Genomic DNA, 17250 nt, shown 5'->3' with positions numbered 1-17250 from the left:
CACAGGTCTGATCCCATACGGATGAGGCCAGCAGCTGCTCTCCTGTCCCTGGAGGGTCTCTATTCCACCTCGAGGCACCAGGGGCCTCCTCTATCCTACCCACACCTGGCCCAGTCTGACTGTCAGCACCAGCTCTGAGAAGTTGAGCATTCTAGAGCCTGTTTGAGCTAATCCAGTCTCTGCTCCATTAGGTGGAGGCCTGGGTGTCCATCCCGGGTCCAGCTGCTGTGACCAAGGCCCAAGCAGAGCCTCCAGCCACACCCCTGCGGGATGCAGCAGCGTGGGCCACAACAAGGGAGGCTCTGCCCCAAGTCGATATGGGGCGGCTCTGCAGGGCTTGCTGTGGTAGCTCAGAACAGTGGGTCCCTCTCAGCATCATGAGCACATTTTGACATTGACCACGAGGCATTTCTACTGCCTTTTGGACACTCTGCAACCAGAGCTTCTCAGGGGAGAAGGGCCCTATCAGTAGTCGCTTTTGCACCCTGTGTCCTGCACCCAGCACTTGATAGTTCCCAGTAGTGGTCTTCTTGAAGCTGAGATAGTTAATGAATTTCACTCACAGTTAGGTTTTTGAGAGTGTTTTTGATGGAGCAGAACAGTAGGGGGTTAGGGTAGAGTGCTGGGGTTTCTGCCACGCACACTTTGAGCCTCTCACCTTCCACCCACCGGAACTGCTTTACTATCATATCATCCTAGAAATGTGACTAGCTGTCTGCAAAAGGAGAGTGCAAGGTCATATTCTGCTAGTGTTAGGCGTATTCTGCTCATCTTCCTTTGCCTAGATGATGCCATCCAGAGCCTTTGCATCCTCTGATTGCTTAATTAACATGAAGATGTTTCTCTAGGATATCAACTTACGGGTGAAGTGGCCCAATGATGTATATTACAGTGACCTCATGAAGATTGGTGGAATTCTGGTTAACTCAACACTTATGGGAGAAACATTCTATATACTTATTGGTAAGTTTTTTTAAAAAATGTATTTTGTACAGGATCTCACTACTCAGCTATGCAGCTCAGACTCGTAGTGATCCTCCTGTGTCAGCCTCCCCAGTGCTGGGATTACATGGCAAGCTCAGCACCCACCCCCACCCCCGAGGCAGGGCCAGTGTGGCATGTGGTACTGGGTATTGAACCTAGGTCCCTGTGCTTGTGTAAGCAGGTGCTTAGTCTGCTGAGCTATCTCACTGGCCCTTATTGGTAAGATTTTAAAGCTTTTCTCTCAGCAATTTTTATATTAATAAGATTACAAAATTTAAAATAATCTGTGCCTGCCAGGCATGGTGGTGCACGCCTATAATCCCAGCACTCCAGGAGTTCAGGCAAGAGGGTTGCTGTAAGTTTGAGGCCAGCCTTGGCTGCATAAGTTCAAGACCAGCCTGAACGACATAGCACATAGCAAGACAATCCCTCAAGAAACCAACTTCCAGGGCTATGGAGATAGTTCAGTGGCATAAGCGCCTGCCTGGCAAGTGTGAAGTCCTGAGTTCGATCCCCTGTGCCATAAAAAGAAAAGAAAAACAAAACAACTTCCAAAAAAGTCTGTGCTTGTATATATTGCCATGTGAGAGAGCTGTTGTTCTATGCTTCATGGTCCTAGACCTTAGTATATACGTAGAGAGGACCTGGTTGACTGAAACCACTTCAATGGATTTTGCACTTCCTGTCTGTGACCATGGAAACCACAAAATTAAAATCATATCAAGCATTTCTTGCCCCCTCCTGTACCTCTGCTTCTTGTTTAACTTGAAATACATATATTTTTGCATTTATGTGTTTGGTACAGGGTCTCACTATACAGCTTAGACTCATAAGTGATCCTCCTGTTTTCAGCCTCCCCAGCGCTGGGATTGCAGCCATGTGCCACCATCCCTGTACTCGTTTGCCTCAGGGGTGGGGCTGGCACAGCATGCGGGACCTGGAGTTGAACCTGGTCACTGTGCTTGCCAAAGCCGGCCCTTAGTGCACTGAGCTATCTTGCTGGCCCTTAGAAATAAACATTTAACATGCCATTTTGTATTCAGAAAGTTTGTAATACAGTGATCCCTCTGGTCTTGCATTTTTTTTGTTGTTGTTGTTTGTTTGTTTTTCATGTTTTTTTAAGACAGGGTCTCCTTTGTAGTGCAGGCTGGTCTCCATTATGTAATCTAGGATAGCTTTAAACTTACTGTTCAGCCTGCTGAGTGCTGGGATTATAAATGGACACCCTTTCACCCACCTTGGTGTGGCATTCTTAAATTGTCCTTCCCAGATACAAAAAAAGTTCCTTCTTAAAACTTTTTGATGGTTGCCAAAGGTGGGACAAAGAATTCCTATCTCACTTCACACAAGAAAATCAGTAAGGAGATGGGTTTTGAGGCAACCTGAGAAGTTTTTAGAGCTCTGGTCATCCAGCCACCAACCTGCCCAGGAGAATTTAATTGGTGTTCAAAAATCAGTAAGGAGGGTTGGCCAGATAACTCAGCAGACTAAAGTACCTGCTTAGGCAGAGCGCAGCAGCTGGGCTGAGATGGCGATTGAGACTGAATGTGGTGGTGCTTGCCTGTAATCCCAGTGCTTAGGAGGCTGGAAACAGGAGAATCACTACGAGTCTGATTTACTTAATGAGACGCTGTAGACCTTGTAGACCCTATAGACCCTATACCAAATACATAAAAAGAAATCAGTAAGGAAGAGAAAGCACGTGACCATGCGTTGGAAGTGCCAGCCACAGAATACAAGGCTGTGTCCCAGCCCTGTACCAGCAGTGCTACTGTGGACAGCAGCTTCATACTGTGCAGCTGCGCTTCCATCTTCCAGTGATCCACCAGGCTGGATGGAGCTGTCCCACATGGCAGCCACAGTGGGAGCTAGGCATAAATTCCTCCAGCCAGGGTGCAGGAAAGAGAGGCCTCACTAGGGAAAGAGTCAGAGCTGCCTGTGGGGTGTCCTTTGGTCCCTATCCAGGCATAGCCTAGGTTGACATAAATGTCACTAATGTCCCTAGGACTCTCTGAATGCAAGGGAGAATTTTCAGATTTTCAGTAGAATGCTTTGCTGTCAGTAGGTGCTTCAGATATTGACTGTCTCTGTTGTCAGACAAATGAATTGAGAAGATTTTATACCTGTTGTAATCATTTTTTAGGTGTAATTTACATTATTTGTGTTTAATATTTTTAAAAATTTTGTGGTACTGGAGATTGAACAATGCTGGGCAAGCACTATATCACTAAGCCATCCCTAGCCCTTTGTATTTTTTATTTTGAGACAAGATTTCATTTAAGTCCCTAATTCGTTTAGGCTGGCCTCAAACTTGCAGTCTTCCTGCCTTGGCCTCCTGAGTAGCTAGGATTACAGATTTATACCACTGTACCTGCTAGCTTGGTTTGTATTTTAATGACTGGTATATGCCTTTAAAAATCTGGTGAGTCTATCCTTCCTTTTGCAACAAAATGTCCCTTCACCAATACTACAGAGGCTACCTTTCTGGCTGATAGGGTGGTGATCTTTTCCTAGAGACCCTAGAGGTGTGCCTGTCCTTTGGCCTTATACGACTTGTAGTCTCCCTTTCCTCCTGGAAGACCTGTGAGTGTAACCGAGAAGAAGGGCATCCCTGCACATATATCTCTCCTTCCCACACCCGAGCCTCTACCCCAGGGACTTTCCAGGGTAGAGGGTTCAGAGATGGGTCCTCAGGGTGACCTGAGACCAGGTATAAGTTCTCTGAACTCAAGGTTTATCCCTAAGCCCCTGAAGAAAATTCCTTATCTTCAAGTGTGTGTCCTGTCATTCATGCAAAAAAGGAAAAGCAGATTGTGTTTTCTGTCGGGCTCATATCTGGATCAGGTGAGGGGTTGTTACTCCAGAAATGCCACCCAGGACCCTGTCCCAGTGACAGCTCCTGTTCACAGTCCCAGGGTCTCATCTCCCCACCTTCTTCTTTTCAGTAAAGCTGAGAAGTCCTTGTTCTAGGAAACAGGAAGTTGGAGTGAAGCTCTAGCAGGAAGGCTGGGGTGTAGCTCAGCAGTAGAGTTCTTACCGGATAGACACACACAAGACCCTGCCTTCCATCCCCAGGTGCACCAAAATGAGAACCATAGCTGTATCAGGGGCAGCAGAGGACCAATGATGCTATCAACATGATGAGCTACTAGTTTTGTTTGTTTGTTGTGCAGGCTTTGGGTGTAATGTGACTAACAGCAACCCTACTATCTGCATCAACGACCTCATTGAAGAATACAACAAGCAAAATCAGACAGACCTAAAGCCTTTACGAGCTGATTACATCATTGCCAGGGCTGTGACAGTGCTGGAGAGACTCATCGACATGTTTCAGGACCAAGGGCCCAACGGCGTCCTCCCCCTGTATTATAAATACTGGGTACACAGGTCAGTGCCTACAGGTCTTTTATTAGGTCAGGAGCTCAGCATCCTAAAGCAAGGGGGTGCATACTGGCTGGATAATTAGATTTTATCTCTGGGGTGGAGAAGCTAAAAGACACTGCTTTGACTGAGTTAGCTTTTTGCTTTTCTTTTTCTTTTTTAAAGGCAGTAAAAAAAACAGTAACATAAAACATTAGAAGTGATACAGCATTTCACTGAACAAACTGATAGGAATTCAGCAGTGGTTGTTATATCGCATAATGTCATCTTCACATTAGTTATTCAGATGTAAGCATGCCACACATAAGCTGCAAAATTGGTCAGAACAAAAAAAAAAAGAAAATGAAGCATTAACTGCTCCTTTCAAAAGGCCCATAAAAATCAGCAGTACAATTAGCCAAGCTGTCCTGTGTATATATTTTTCCCTTCTTTCCTTTTTTCCCTCTCCTTTCATCCCAGTTGTTCCTTCCCTTTGAACAGTTTCTTTCTCTTTTACAGCATCTATTGTACCTTTCAGATTTTATTTACTCTTTCAGTTTGTTATGCTAGGGAGATAATAGTGTTTCCACATGTGGGTCTTACTTATTTCACTTATCAGTATGGTCTCTAGTTATATCCGTTTACCTATAAAAGCGAGTAATACTTTATCTTTTTGTAGCTGAGTAATACTCCACTGTATAAAAATGCCATATCTTTTTTAATCCACTCCTTAGTTGATGGGCATTTGGGTTGTTAGCTTTGCAGGAGCCTCCTGGTAGGATGTATGGAAAGATGCCACCCAGAGCGCCCTAAAACCAGTCAGTGTGACTTCCCCAAGGAAGGATAAGGTGCACCTAGAGCCCTTGAGAGCAGTGGTTGTCAAAGCGACAGCCCCAAGCAGCAGTGCAGCCTCATTCAGGATCTTGTTAGAAATGCAAATTCACACCCAGGACCTACCACCCCATAAGTCGGGCTGGGGCCAGCGCAGTGCTAACAGTGCAGCTGGTGTTCTGAGATGCGCTGCCTCCACCCTGCAGAAATGTCAGCATCTTCCGCCCAACCAAGGGAAGGGCTCAGAGGTGCTGGAGATGAAAGAAAACTGAAGAGGCGGACAGCTGGCTTCCGTCTGTGTCAGAGGAGATGCTGGCTGCGGGGCAGCAGTCATAAAAGATGTTAATGGGCATTAGATATGTATTGGTCCTGTACCTTTGATACAGATAACCTATGTCAGGTGGTATTACTGCTTCAAGCCTGGATTTCTTGAGGGTGGTGTGGCGGTCGGGATAGGAGGGGACTGCTGTGTCTGTAGGCAGGGACTGCTGTTTCACTACAGAGATGCATACTACAGTGTAAGCATCAAGTGACATGAAGCCTGAAACTTACTTTTAATGATGCAGGAGGAAAAGTGGGTCAAGAGAAAAAGCAAATAGGAAAAATACTGTCATTGGTGTGGCTAAGAGGAACACTAAGTCTGATGGACTATTCTCTCAACTCGGTGTAGGTCCAAAATTCTTCAAAATAAATATCTGGGGTAAGAGGACCCAGGGATGCAGCTCAGTGACAGAGCGCTTGTCTGGGATGTACAAGGCCCCACAAAAATAAGTAAAGTTTAAAAATATATAATAAAGTGGGGTGAAGGTTCTCTACATTGAAAACCATTGACAAGGATGTAAGTTACCAGCTGCTTTTGGCAAAGCCCTGGAAGCAGCAGCAGCAGCAGCAGAGTGCTGCTGCCAGCTTTATAAGATAATCTCTCCTCTCCTCTGCCTGAGTCTTGGCTGCAGGGACTGGGTTACAGGTGCTATAGAGCGCTGGGCAGGCAAGCAGGGCCAGTACCATGATCAGAGTCCAGAGTCCTCTCCATAACCCTGTTAGTTTATTTTTTTTATTTTGGTTTTTTGAAATAAGTTCGCACTATGTACTTTACTTTGGCTTTAACTCGTGGCAATCCTCCTGCCTCAGCCTCCCCAATGCCAGGATTACAGGTGTAGCTGACCCTGGTTATTTAGTCCATATGAACCAACTCACGAGGGACCCAAAGAGGTGAAAGCTCAGCAGGGGCTGCCCTGTCTCCAGAGCCAGCCTCCGTCCTCTCCCCCAGTGTCAGTCCCTTAGTAGAAGGAACAGCCATTTTGCCAGCTTTCCTGCCACACTCCCAGTGACCCCCTGTGCTTCCTCTGCAGTGGCCAGCAAGTCCGTCTGGGCAGTGCTGAGGGCCCGAAGGTGTGGATCGTGGGCCTGGACGACTCCGGATACCTGCAGGTCCACCAGGATGGCGGCGAGGTGGCGACCGTGCACCCTGACGGCAACTCCTTCGACATGCTGCGCAACCTCATCCTGCCCAAGCGGCGGTAGCAGGCTGCATGCACGCACGTGCACCCCGCCCTCCATCGGCCTCGGCTGGGACCCGACAGCTAATGCAGCTTGAGAGTGACTTCCCTCCTCAAGTCATTCGTTAACTCTCATCTTTTTTCTATTTTTCTGGTTCTTAAAAGTTTTGTTGTTTTATTGGGTGTCTGAAGATGCTTCCACATGGTGGCCTAACAGGTGAAGGATTTAGTTTAGTGAAAGCCCACGTGGGCGTGAAATCCCCCGCTGCCTTTGAACTTGGATCTGAGTCTATTCTTTTAAACAGCAATAGCAATGGTGTCATTCAAATGCTTTTCTAGTGATAGAAACCTTTTCAGCCCTAAGCTATTAAAAAATCAAATCAGAAATGCTCTGGGTGCAGGCAGGAGGTGCACTGGTCATTTGCAAGCACCCAGGAAGGATTTCCCAGTGGGCAGAAGGTTATGTTAGTGGGGGAAAGAGGAGGTTGCTGCTTGCTGCCGTCCGAGAATACCCACTAGCCTGGGTGTGATGACGATGGACTTGGTTCCTCACCCTGGCACCGTCTTGGGAATTCTGCTTCCTGAGCTCAGCTTACTGCACGCCTGAAGACGGGGCTCAAGTCCAGGACCTTTCTGGTGCAGAGGAGCAGCCTGGGCAGGAGCAGAGCCAGCTCTGCCCGCGGGAGGTGAAGGCACTTCGTGCCACATGCAAGGCGGCCTCAGAAGCTCTGAAGGAAGTTTCTGGTTCACTGCCGAATACAGAGCATTCCTGCAAGACTGCAGAGGTTCAGAGGGTAGAATGCTTGACTACACTTTTGGTTGTTCTTGTTTTTGAGACAGGGTCTGTCTTTCTCTCACATTTAAAAAAAATATATATTTCATACTGCCCTTGTACTCACTGTGTGCCCCAAGTAGACCTCAGACTCACAGCAGTCCTCCTGCTTCAGCCTACCAAAGGCTGAGATTACAGGATTGTGCCACCACCCTAGGCACCATGGCCTCACATTTGAAAATCTTAATTTTTGCTCCCTCCTTCCACCACCAAGAAAGAAAGTGATGCACTGAAAACCATTATTTGGAGGAAGAATACGCGTGCATGTGTGCGTGTGCACATGCCTCTGTGTGGCTTTCAAGAAGACAGTCACTATCTGATGTCCAGAAGTCTCCGTGGCAGAACCGGGGAGAGAAGCCCTGACGGTTTGCTGTTCCCGGGTGTATGCCGCGCTCTTCCCACACAGCCCGGCTCCCAGCTTAGGCCCATGCCCACCCTTTTGAGCCTCAAAAGGCTCGTTTGTGTTCACTCTTCTCTTCCTGCCAGTCCCAGCTGAAGTCAGTGGGAAAAACTCCACGAACACTCAGCTTTGCACAAAACCCCCTCATTGTGAACTAATGCTATCCTCTTGCAGGCCTCGGAGAAGCCAGGCTAATTCCAGAAACGTGTGGTTTCCAGTGTAAAATCTGCCCTTCTGAGCCAGGCACAGACAGCCCCACAGGGAGAACAAAACACCGTGTTTAGTTAAGTACACCAACCCCATCTGTGTTTTTTGGAAATGTAACTGTAAAAGGACTTCAGAAGTCATTTTTGCAAAGAAGGCTTCCATTTGGATTATTTTTCTTAAGAAATCACTCTCTCTTAAATGGCCAGGTCTTCTTCTGGAATTAATGACGAGTGTAAGCGAAAGTCCACACCCCCCGGTTGACAAAACCGACTCACCCTTGAGACGCACCCGCGGCCATCTTTAGGTTCAGCTCTGGCAGTCAGTGCTGCAGTTTCGTTTTGGAGCTGGTCGCAGAAGGCAGGTCATCTCTCAGAGCTGCCGCGGTTGGTTTTTAGAATTTCTTTGGGGAATTATTTAATGAAAACCATACTGTGTTTTGTTTTAAGCTGAAAGCTTATTCTAGATAGTTCTTCTTTGGGGAAAAAACCTTATCATTTAATTTCCTTTCTGTAAATTAAAACTGATGAAGTGTGGTCATGTCAAAGTGCCCCAAGATGTCCCGTGTGTGCCACTTGGCCCCCTCGAAGTTAGCTTTTGAGGGGTGTTTTTGAGGGGTGTGCAGGACAGCCAGTCATCTTGAGGGAGACAAAAATAGGCTGTGCTATGCATAAACCTGGTTTTGCCTCACACGAACCAAAGACTCCCGAAATTTTGCTTCATAGAGAAAATGAAGGCATTTTATGGCTAGAGCCACAGCAGTCTGCCACTCTGGACTCAACAGCTAGGGTGTTCGTGCCCTCAGGAACTTTAATGTCTTCATGGGAACTATACATTTTCTTGTCAGCTTTAAAACAGGGCCCCTAACCTCAGGATCACCACAAGCATTTACAACATGGATTATCTCTCATTCCCCAGTTCAAAGTGCATCCAAAGCTTGGTGTGGAGGTGCATACCTTTAATCCCAGCATTTGTGAGCAGAGATAGGAGGATTGCTGCAAGTTCAAAGGCAGCCTATGCTACAGAGTGCAACTGCCTCAAAAATAAAAAAATAAATCACATTGAGTACCTACCGTGTTTTGTTGGAAGGCTAGGCATACCCAGTTCTGGAGTCACAGGGCGGGGGTGGAGGGCAGTGACAGGAGGAGTGGGGTTTCCCATGCCTTGCTGGAGTAGCTCAGGAGGCCTAGCAGGGCAGGCTAGTGGCGCAGTAGGAAGGGCCTGTGTCCAGCAGGTGACTCTGCAGTGTGCTGTTGGGACCTGACTTGGGGACAAGTGGGCCCTCTAAGGCTGGGGGAGACCCAGGTGGGGAGCCTGGCGGTTGGACCATGGCGTGCAGGAGCCCCTCAGCTGGACAGGAGCTCATGTCCCTGGTCATCACTGTGCATCCTAGAAAGAAAGTGTCAACCTTTGCTTTTTTTCTTCAGCTTTTCAGAGAGTCACTTCTGGAAAGAATCACTTTAAACCAATGCCTATAAAAAGCAAATCTACCAAAATAAACTAAAAAGTCTCACTGTTGTTCTGGCTCATTCTTGCTTTTAACCCACAAATTTCATTTTAAAAAACAGATAGGGGCTGGGGAGATGGCTGGGGCTGGGAGATGGCTCAGTAGAATAAGTGCTTTCCTAGCAAGCGCAAGGGTCTGAGTTCAATCCCCGATCCTGCCAAAACAAACAAACAAAAAACCAGACAATCTGCTTTTGGTAACAGTATTTTTATTTATGTTTAATCAAATTTTAAAAATAAAATGTTTTTACATAGTAAGGAATATGTATGAATTTCTAAAATACTAAGAAGCTAGGTTTGGGGAGGTTTGGCTTTTGTTTTTAATGTATTTTTGACGTAATCTTGTTACTATGAAGTTAACAAAACCTGGAAGTAAAAATTAAAATATTTTCAATTGAGCTGAGGAATAAATTTAATGTAACAATTTAGCTTCTGTGTAGGGATTTTTCTTAATTCTTTTGTGAAAACCAATTGATCTTTATCAAAACTATTTGCCCCCCCCCTTAACCTTATATATCACACTTAAGTTTAGAAACGCTGTGAATCCTGCATTTTTGATACCCCAATTCACCAAAACAAGCGACCATAATTTTGTGGCGCTCACTTGGAAGTGCCCTTTGATACCATGTTACCTGTGGTGGCACCCACAGTCTGCCTCAGCTGTTCCAGTAAATCGGAACCTGGGTAGACTTTATTTGTGGGGCGCTGTTGCTGTCCCCACATTAAGGTGGGTCGTGGCTGACAGGACTTTGAAAAGGGCCAGGTGGGGAGATACAGCCCCTCAGGTTTTCTTTGCAGAGATACAAATAGAAGGCTTTTCTAGAAGATGGCATTCATGAATAGAAAGGTGTTTTGTCCCCAGGGGAGACCCTGGCGGACCCAGCTGGTCCTGAATTAGGCTTATGTCTCAAATCATTGATTGGCTTTTTTGCCAACATGATGCATGTTAGGGCCCCTTACTGTTTTTGTTTTTCTTTTTTTTTCCTGTGAAAAATAGATTAAAATGTTTCCTCTTTCTCTGTCAGAGACTCACAGAACTCTGGAAGTAATACCACATCAGCTGCAGGGTTCGGACTCTTAAAACAGAGAGAATATTAGGTGGCCACAGTAACTGTGGGTTACTTTGGGGGAACCCCTAGCCATCTTGAGGCAGTTATAGAGGCATCTTCCTTCCTGCTGTAGGTTACGTAAACTGGTGTTGCTTCAGACCATGCATTTCCCACTACCACACATTTTCTTTTCCACGAACACACATATTCTGTTACACCTATTTACATTGTCATCTGAAAGTCTCTAACATGGTTGTCGTAACCTTTGTTAGCAAACTGTTCCCAAAGCCTTCATGATTTGTATTTACTGAAAACAACCCCAGAGGATAATAACCAGGTAGACACAAAAAAGCATTTTGCGGTACTTTATTGAAAAATGTCAGTGACGTCTCCTACTAACTAAACCTAAGCGTCTCGAGGTTTCATTAGGAGACTCGTGAGTATAAGAAACAATATGCTTGGCTTTCCTCGGGAACACGCTCCACCAGCCCCGGGCTGCGGAGGGAGTGCACTTCTAGCCCCCTGCACACTGCAGCTCTGCTACCTGAGGCCAGGTACACCCTGCAGGGAATACATAGGCGCCTCACCTGGCAGAAGATCAGCTCACCTGTTGAGAGCCCTCTGATTCTGGAAGTTCAGAACCTATGAAAACTCCTCTCCACTCAGAAGGTGGAAAAATTTCCTAAAAGTAAACTGTTTTTGAAAAAGCAGCAAAATGATGCAGCACTTACTGAGCAAGGAACACAATGAGTCTGTGCCTGCACACACCATCCAAACCATGGCCCTGAGCTAGGGGTGTAGCTCAGCAGCACAGCGCCTGCCTGGCAAGGGCAAGGTTGAGAGTTCAATTCCCAGTACCAAAAATAAAGTCAATGAAGGCCATCAAGTCATAGCCATGACGGGATTCTTAAATGACATCTCTGAGCAAGAAACTAAAAATGAAACAAAAGTAATGAGATTTTATTTTTCAAACACTGCTGGTGCTTTACAAAAGATCTCTGTCCACCTATACACAGAATGACACGTTCAGAGGAAGCTCTTCACTATGTAGGAGATGCTTAACACGGGTCCATCACTCTCATGACACCCCTTAGCATGCCCTTAGTGGGCCACCGCGTTTCCATATTGCACATGCAATTAGCCAGCCGGGTCAGCATTGCTCGAAGCGATCCAGCTCGGAGGATTTCAGAGCTGTGTGGCATACTCACAGTGGAGCCAGCTTGACCGCCCCTCGGACAAGACCTGGTCACACAGGTCTTTTTGCATTTAATGCCTACTCAGTATATTCTGAAGGTGCTGTTCCTGGTGCTATCAAAAATCCATCTGGCCAAGGGCATAAGCGCTTGTTAACGTGTTTGTGAAGCACACTTGTGTGCACACACCCACAGTAGAATTGGCTTGCTGTTTTTTGCATTCAGGAAAAGATAAATTTTTTAAAAAAATTCGTAAGACTCATGAATGACTTTTAAAGACAGTGGAGTGTCCAGGAACTGAAAATGACCACCTTTCTGCCTTAGCTAAGAACAGAGGAAAAGATCCTGCCTGTGCCTCCGCCCCCAACCCCCGGCCCACCCTCCCCGCCTGGAATCAGGGTGCCTCACCCCCTCATATATCTGCGAGTTGCAACACCTTAGGTCACCAGCAAAGTGCCGGAAGCTTGATTTCAAGGGGGAAGAAACTGAATCAAAGGCGGGGAGCTTGAGGTCGTGGTGGTCGCGGACCCTCAGGTTTGCAGAATCGTGTTTCCGCTCTGCATCAGCGGTAAATCTGAGGTTGGCCCCGGAGCTCGCAGAAATCTCTGGCTCTGTCAGTCACTGCCGCTCGCGTCCGGTCTGCACCCCGCTAGTCCACTTTGTTGGGCTGTGCATCGTCACCTGCCGTTGGTGATGATGACAGAGGTGCCCAGGTAGTGCGGCCTCGGTGCGCCGGAGGCTGGGGCCGCTGCGGGGCTCGGGAGCCGCGGCCGCAGAGCGCATTCCGGGGGCGCGGGGCCGCAAGCCAAGCCCGACGCAGTGCCCCCCAGCGGCCCGCGCCGAGCCAGCACGCGGTGGCAGTTGAGCAGCACTAGGGGCAGCTGCGCGCGCGCGCCCGGGGGCTCGGGACCGGGAGGCGCGCAGCACTCAGGCAGGCGCGGCACGTCTCGGGCCTGGCGCGCGACCTTGGCGGGGCAAGACGTGCGCTCTTCACGGTAGAGGCCACAGCTCGGGAAACTGGGAGGTGGCGGCGGCGGCGGCTGGGGTGCGGGGTCCTCGCTGAACCTGCGCGCGACAGCGCCTGGTGCTGCTGCGGGGACAGGCGACACGTGAGACGCTCCCGGGCCTGGAGCCACCCACCCTGGCCACCCGCGCCCTTAAATGGCACCTGGAAAGGTCCAGGGAAAGCCGAGCGTGGTGACCCGTGCCTATAACCCTTGCACTCTGGGGGCTGAGGCAGGAATAACCGAAGTGTGAACCCAGCACCCTGCCACTTAGTGACTGCGACTTCTGCCTCAAAAAGGGCTGCACACACAGCTCAGTGTAGAAAGCCCTGGACTCAATACCCAGGACCACAGAAAAGTATCAAGTCCATAGCATTTTCAAAACCCTGGACTATTTCCTTTCCAGTGTACAGGAAAATCTCATTCTTGGCTGAGCCAGGAATCCAGGACTTCCATGGGTGCTTTGGGTCCAAAGCTGAGGAACACTGGCTCCTGGACTACACCTGGCTTTTTCTAAGTAGGTAATTTTCAAGATCACAGCCCTCGGATCCGCAGGGGAGTGTGTCTAGTCTTGTGAACCTGCCTACAAAACCTGGGCCCGTGAGCCTTCGGTCGATGCTAAGCATGGTGCGCGGTGTCACCTCCTGCAGCCACCCACCCCCCATGCCATAAGCCCACTACTGTCCCAGGTGGCCCAGTGCCTGTGCTGGACGACATCTGCTCAAAGGCCACCAAGAGGAGACCATAAGACCCCTCCTATCAGCCTGCTGTGAGCTAGTGAGGTCCTACAGGGGCTCTCAGTCCCATTTCACAAATGCTATGATGAAGGCCAGGACCAGGACAGGCTGCAGGCTGGAGCCTGGCCTCTCTAGCCTCAACTGTGGACTTCTCACTCCTGCACACTGGGGACAGCCTATGTGACGCAGTGACAAGCCATCTTCTATAGAATAAATGCGCATAAATAATAAATAATTGAGAAACTCACTCTTTCCTTTTCAGGGACCAAAGGAGACCAGGTGTTGGGTGGAGGCAGATCCCCATTTTCCCTTTGTCCTTTACATTGTCACTAGTGCCCCAGGCCTGGGGCTGTCACCTCACCACTCCTGGGAAGCAGGGAGAGTCTCCCTGAGGTGAGAGGGCGCCATCCCCTGGGATGGGATGGGCAAGCTATGCCACCCGGTGCTGTGCAAGCCATGAGGACTCTGTTGCCCTCTGTCCCCAGCACCCACCTTCAAAGTTGGGCACCAGATGCCGGGCTGCAGGTGGCTCCGGGAGGCTCTTGGGAGCTGCAGATGGGCTGCCGGGCCCCAGTGGGCTGGCATAATGCCACTGGCACTCAGCGCTGGCTGGCAGAGCACTCAGAAAGAAGCGAGCCACCTCACATGGGGAGCCGGGGGGCTGCCCAAGCTTGGCTGGAGGCGCGGGCTTCTTGCTGCCGAAGACCTGTGTGTCCAGTGGGAAGGGGCCGTAGCGGTAGAAGGGCAGGCTATAAGGCGGCGCATACAGGAGGTCCCCGCCCTCGGCGTGCAGCTGCTGTTCTGGGGCCGTCGGAGTGCTGGCAGGGGCGCTGGCCGCCCAGGGTCCGAGCTGGCCGCAGTCCAATCTGTCCGTGTGGAACGCTCCATACTGCTGCGTGGCAAAAAGGAGAGGACGCCCGGCCCAGGGGCATGGCAGGCCTGAATTTTCTGGCTCAGCCTCTCTTGACAGCCTGATCTACCCCAGAGGCCCTGGTGGGGACAGCGGCCAAGGCCCTGGGTGACAAGCGTCCCCACCCTAAGCTGACAGTACACAGGGCACAGGTGGACGTTGCTAGTTCCCAGAGTGTACACACTCTGTTATATGAAAAAGAGGGAATTTTTTTCATTCTAAAAACGCTGTGAGGGGCCAAGGAGATAGCTCAGTAGAACAAGTGCCTGCCTGGCAACTGCAAGGTCCTGAATTCAATCCCCAGTACTGCAAAAAATAAATAAAAATGCTGTGAGCCAAGCACAGTGTGTATATGTGATCCAAGCTACTCAAGAGGCTAAGGCAGGAGAATCACTTAAGCCCAGGAGTTTAAGATGAGCCTGGGCTCCATAGTAAACCCGTTTTGAAAACAAACAGAAAATGCTACAGAAACAGGACAGGCTGGGGTTCTAATCAGCACCTGCACAGGTCCCAGCAGCCTGATGGGCCCCTCCCAAGAATCCTCTTTTCCCTGTTCTCCACTGTCCACCTGAGTATTGGATTTCCCCAGGCCACACCAGTGCTGGTCAGACAGGGCATCCTTGAGGGACCAGCTGCACTCCATGGGGTGTCCCTGCTGCGTGTTCAGAGGTTCTCATTCCTTAACATGTCCCAGTGTGAGCCAAGTATGGTGGTGCACACCTGTTACTCCACCACTCTGGGAGGCTGAGGCAGGAGGACTGCAGGTTCAATTTAGCAACACAGTGAGACCAAAAGAGTAAAAAAATAAAAGGTTGGAGAGGTAGCTCCATGTGAAGGACTGAGTTGAACCTCCAGTACCAGAAGAAAAATACATAGAAACATGCCCGTGTGTCCCAGGTCCCTGGGACAGACCAGTGCCAGCCTTGGCTCCCTGACATTGTTACCTGCGGTGGGTAGGGGGTTGTTCTCAGCTTTGTCTTCATCTTCATGTTTCTGGGCTTAGCTAGCTTCCTAGTTTCTTGTGAGGTAGACAAGGGGGTCCTCCAGGAGTCCTGTGCCTTTGGAGTGGACACCTGCTCCAGCGACAGCTGCAGTTCCTTGTACTCGATGTCCCTGGAGAGCAAGAGTGGGCTGTCAGGTCACATCGAGCAGGAACAGGCAGGAGGTGGCTCCAGGGCCAGCGCTGTGTCGCCTCTGAGGCTAGGCAGGGACATCATTTGGGAAAGACAGTTCGCCAGTGTCATGCCACCTGCAGCCCAGACAAGGCCAATGGCATTTGACAGGGACAGAGGGAGACTGACTCACTCCGGCTCAGATGGCTGCAGATGCAGCCAGGACAGTGGGGCCCGAGGAAGCTTCAGGGGCAAGGGCAGGGCCAGGAAGCATGGATATTACTGGCTTGGGGTATCTCTGGTCACGGAGGAAGCAGGAGTGGGAGCCTGGGGGCAGTGTGGCTCCAGCCTCAGCTGCCTTCCCATTGGGGCTCCACCTCTGCCCTGCAAAGCTAGTCAGCCAGGTCTTGTTCAGGGCACAGAGGTCCCCTCAAATGCCAGCCCGCACACAGCAGCTGGGGAGCAGGTCATTCTCCTTTCATTCACCAGGGACCTGCAGATCCTCCTAGGTACGAACCCAGAGCCTCCATCCTCGCCGAGTTCAGGACACACACGAGGACCCTTCCAAGGTAGGGAGGGGGAATGGGAGGGTGTCAGGTACAGGCCAGGGCCATGTGCAAGGTGACTTGGTAGCCATGGGGGGCAGTGGAAAATGGGCAGCTTCTAATGACCTTGAAACTATCTGTCACTGAAGATGACCCCTGGGTCTTTTGCAGGGCAAAGGAGGGAGTACCAGGAATTAAACCCAGGGTCTTCACACTGAGCTATATCCCTAGCCCCTTTTTAAATTTTGAGGATCTTGCTAAGTCATTAGGTTATGTAGGTTGGACTAGAACTTGTGACCCTCCTGCCTCAGCCTCTCAGTGCTGGGATTCCAGGTGTGTGCTGCCACGCCCAGCAAAGTCTGTGACTTTGAAGGGGCAAAGTATTCACCTTCCTTTGCCACATTTGCAGGAAGATGGGAAAATGGGAGTTTTCCACTGTCCTGGGTGTCCACGCCCATCAAGATGCCATGCAGGCTGTGGGCACAGACAGACAGCACAGGTGGTCCTGTCCGGGGACCTATTCAAGACAGTGAGCCCTGGAAGGACCTGTGCTGGGGGTCCAGTTGTACCAGGACAGGGCCCTCTCTTCAGCTTGGACCTTCCCAAGTGACTAGATCATCCCAACCCAACAGGACAGGAGACAAATGAACAGTTCAGAAAGAGAGGAAAGGAGCGAGATGGCGCTGACGGGCAACGTGATGAGGGGCGGGAGGGAGAGGAGAGAAACAAATACGCTGACTTACGTGAGGACATAATTGACACTCACGATGCAGTGCGGCCGGGATGAGCGGCTGTTGTGCACCACGGTGGCGTAGCTCTGCACCCACACCCAGCCGCCCAGCTTGGACAGCAGCCGGTAGTACTTGGTGGTGACCTGGCCCTTCACCAGCACTGCAAGCACAAGGTGATGTGAGTCCTTGGACCACAGCAGGTCCTACTTTGGGGAATGCCACCCCCACTGGTGACCCAGGTCTCTGGGCAAGCCTCCGGGGCCAAGGGCACAGTGGGAACTGGACAGATCCTGGCTCAGATTCCCATGAACAGGCAATGTTCTAGGGGAGCTGCCCCTGACGCCCCAGGAACA

At 49.8% G+C, this 17250-nt stretch overlaps 2 protein-coding genes across 4 annotated transcripts in view; one reads left to right on the top strand and one right to left on the bottom strand.

The window, feature by feature from the left end:
- Hlcs (holocarboxylase synthetase) overlaps nt 1–9456 on the top strand; it is a 224836-nt gene extending 215380 nt beyond the window's left edge. Inside the window, exons 10-12 of the mRNA XM_004634396.2 lie at nt 849–963; nt 4158–4371; nt 6528–9456. Of these exons, the coding sequence (XP_004634453.2) occupies nt 849–963; nt 4158–4371; nt 6528–6699 (501 nt within the window). The 3' untranslated portion in view covers nt 6700–9456. The remainder of the gene's footprint in view (nt 1–848; nt 964–4157; nt 4372–6527) is intronic.
- A 1558-nt stretch (nt 9457–11014) lies between these two features.
- Nucleotides 11015–17250, bottom strand: part of Sim2 (single-minded family bHLH transcription factor 2) — a 42566-nt gene continuing 36330 nt past the window's right edge. Inside the window, exons 8-11 of one of the 3 annotated variants that reach the window (XM_004634360.3) lie at nt 16910–17057; nt 15454–15622; nt 14092–14491; nt 11015–12945 (exon numbers count right to left, since the gene is read on the bottom strand). In XM_004634360.3, coding sequence (XP_004634417.1) covers nt 12536–12945; nt 14092–14491; nt 15454–15622; nt 16910–17057 — 1127 coding nt within the window. In that variant the 3' untranslated portion in view covers nt 11015–12535. Of the gene's footprint in view, nt 12949–14091; nt 14492–15453; nt 15623–16909; nt 17058–17250 lie in introns of all 3 variants that reach the window. The other 2 variants (XM_023718709.1, XM_023718708.1) reach the window with 2 other exon arrangements.

The sequence above is a fragment of the Octodon degus genome, unplaced genomic scaffold (assembly GCF_000260255.1).
Source record: "Octodon degus isolate 3935 unplaced genomic scaffold, OctDeg1.0 scaffold00061, whole genome shotgun sequence".
Lineage (NCBI taxonomy): Eukaryota > Metazoa > Chordata > Mammalia > Rodentia > Octodontidae > Octodon > Octodon degus.
Note: the sequence above shows the minus strand (reverse complement) of the source record. Positions and strands in the feature narration are given on the sequence as shown.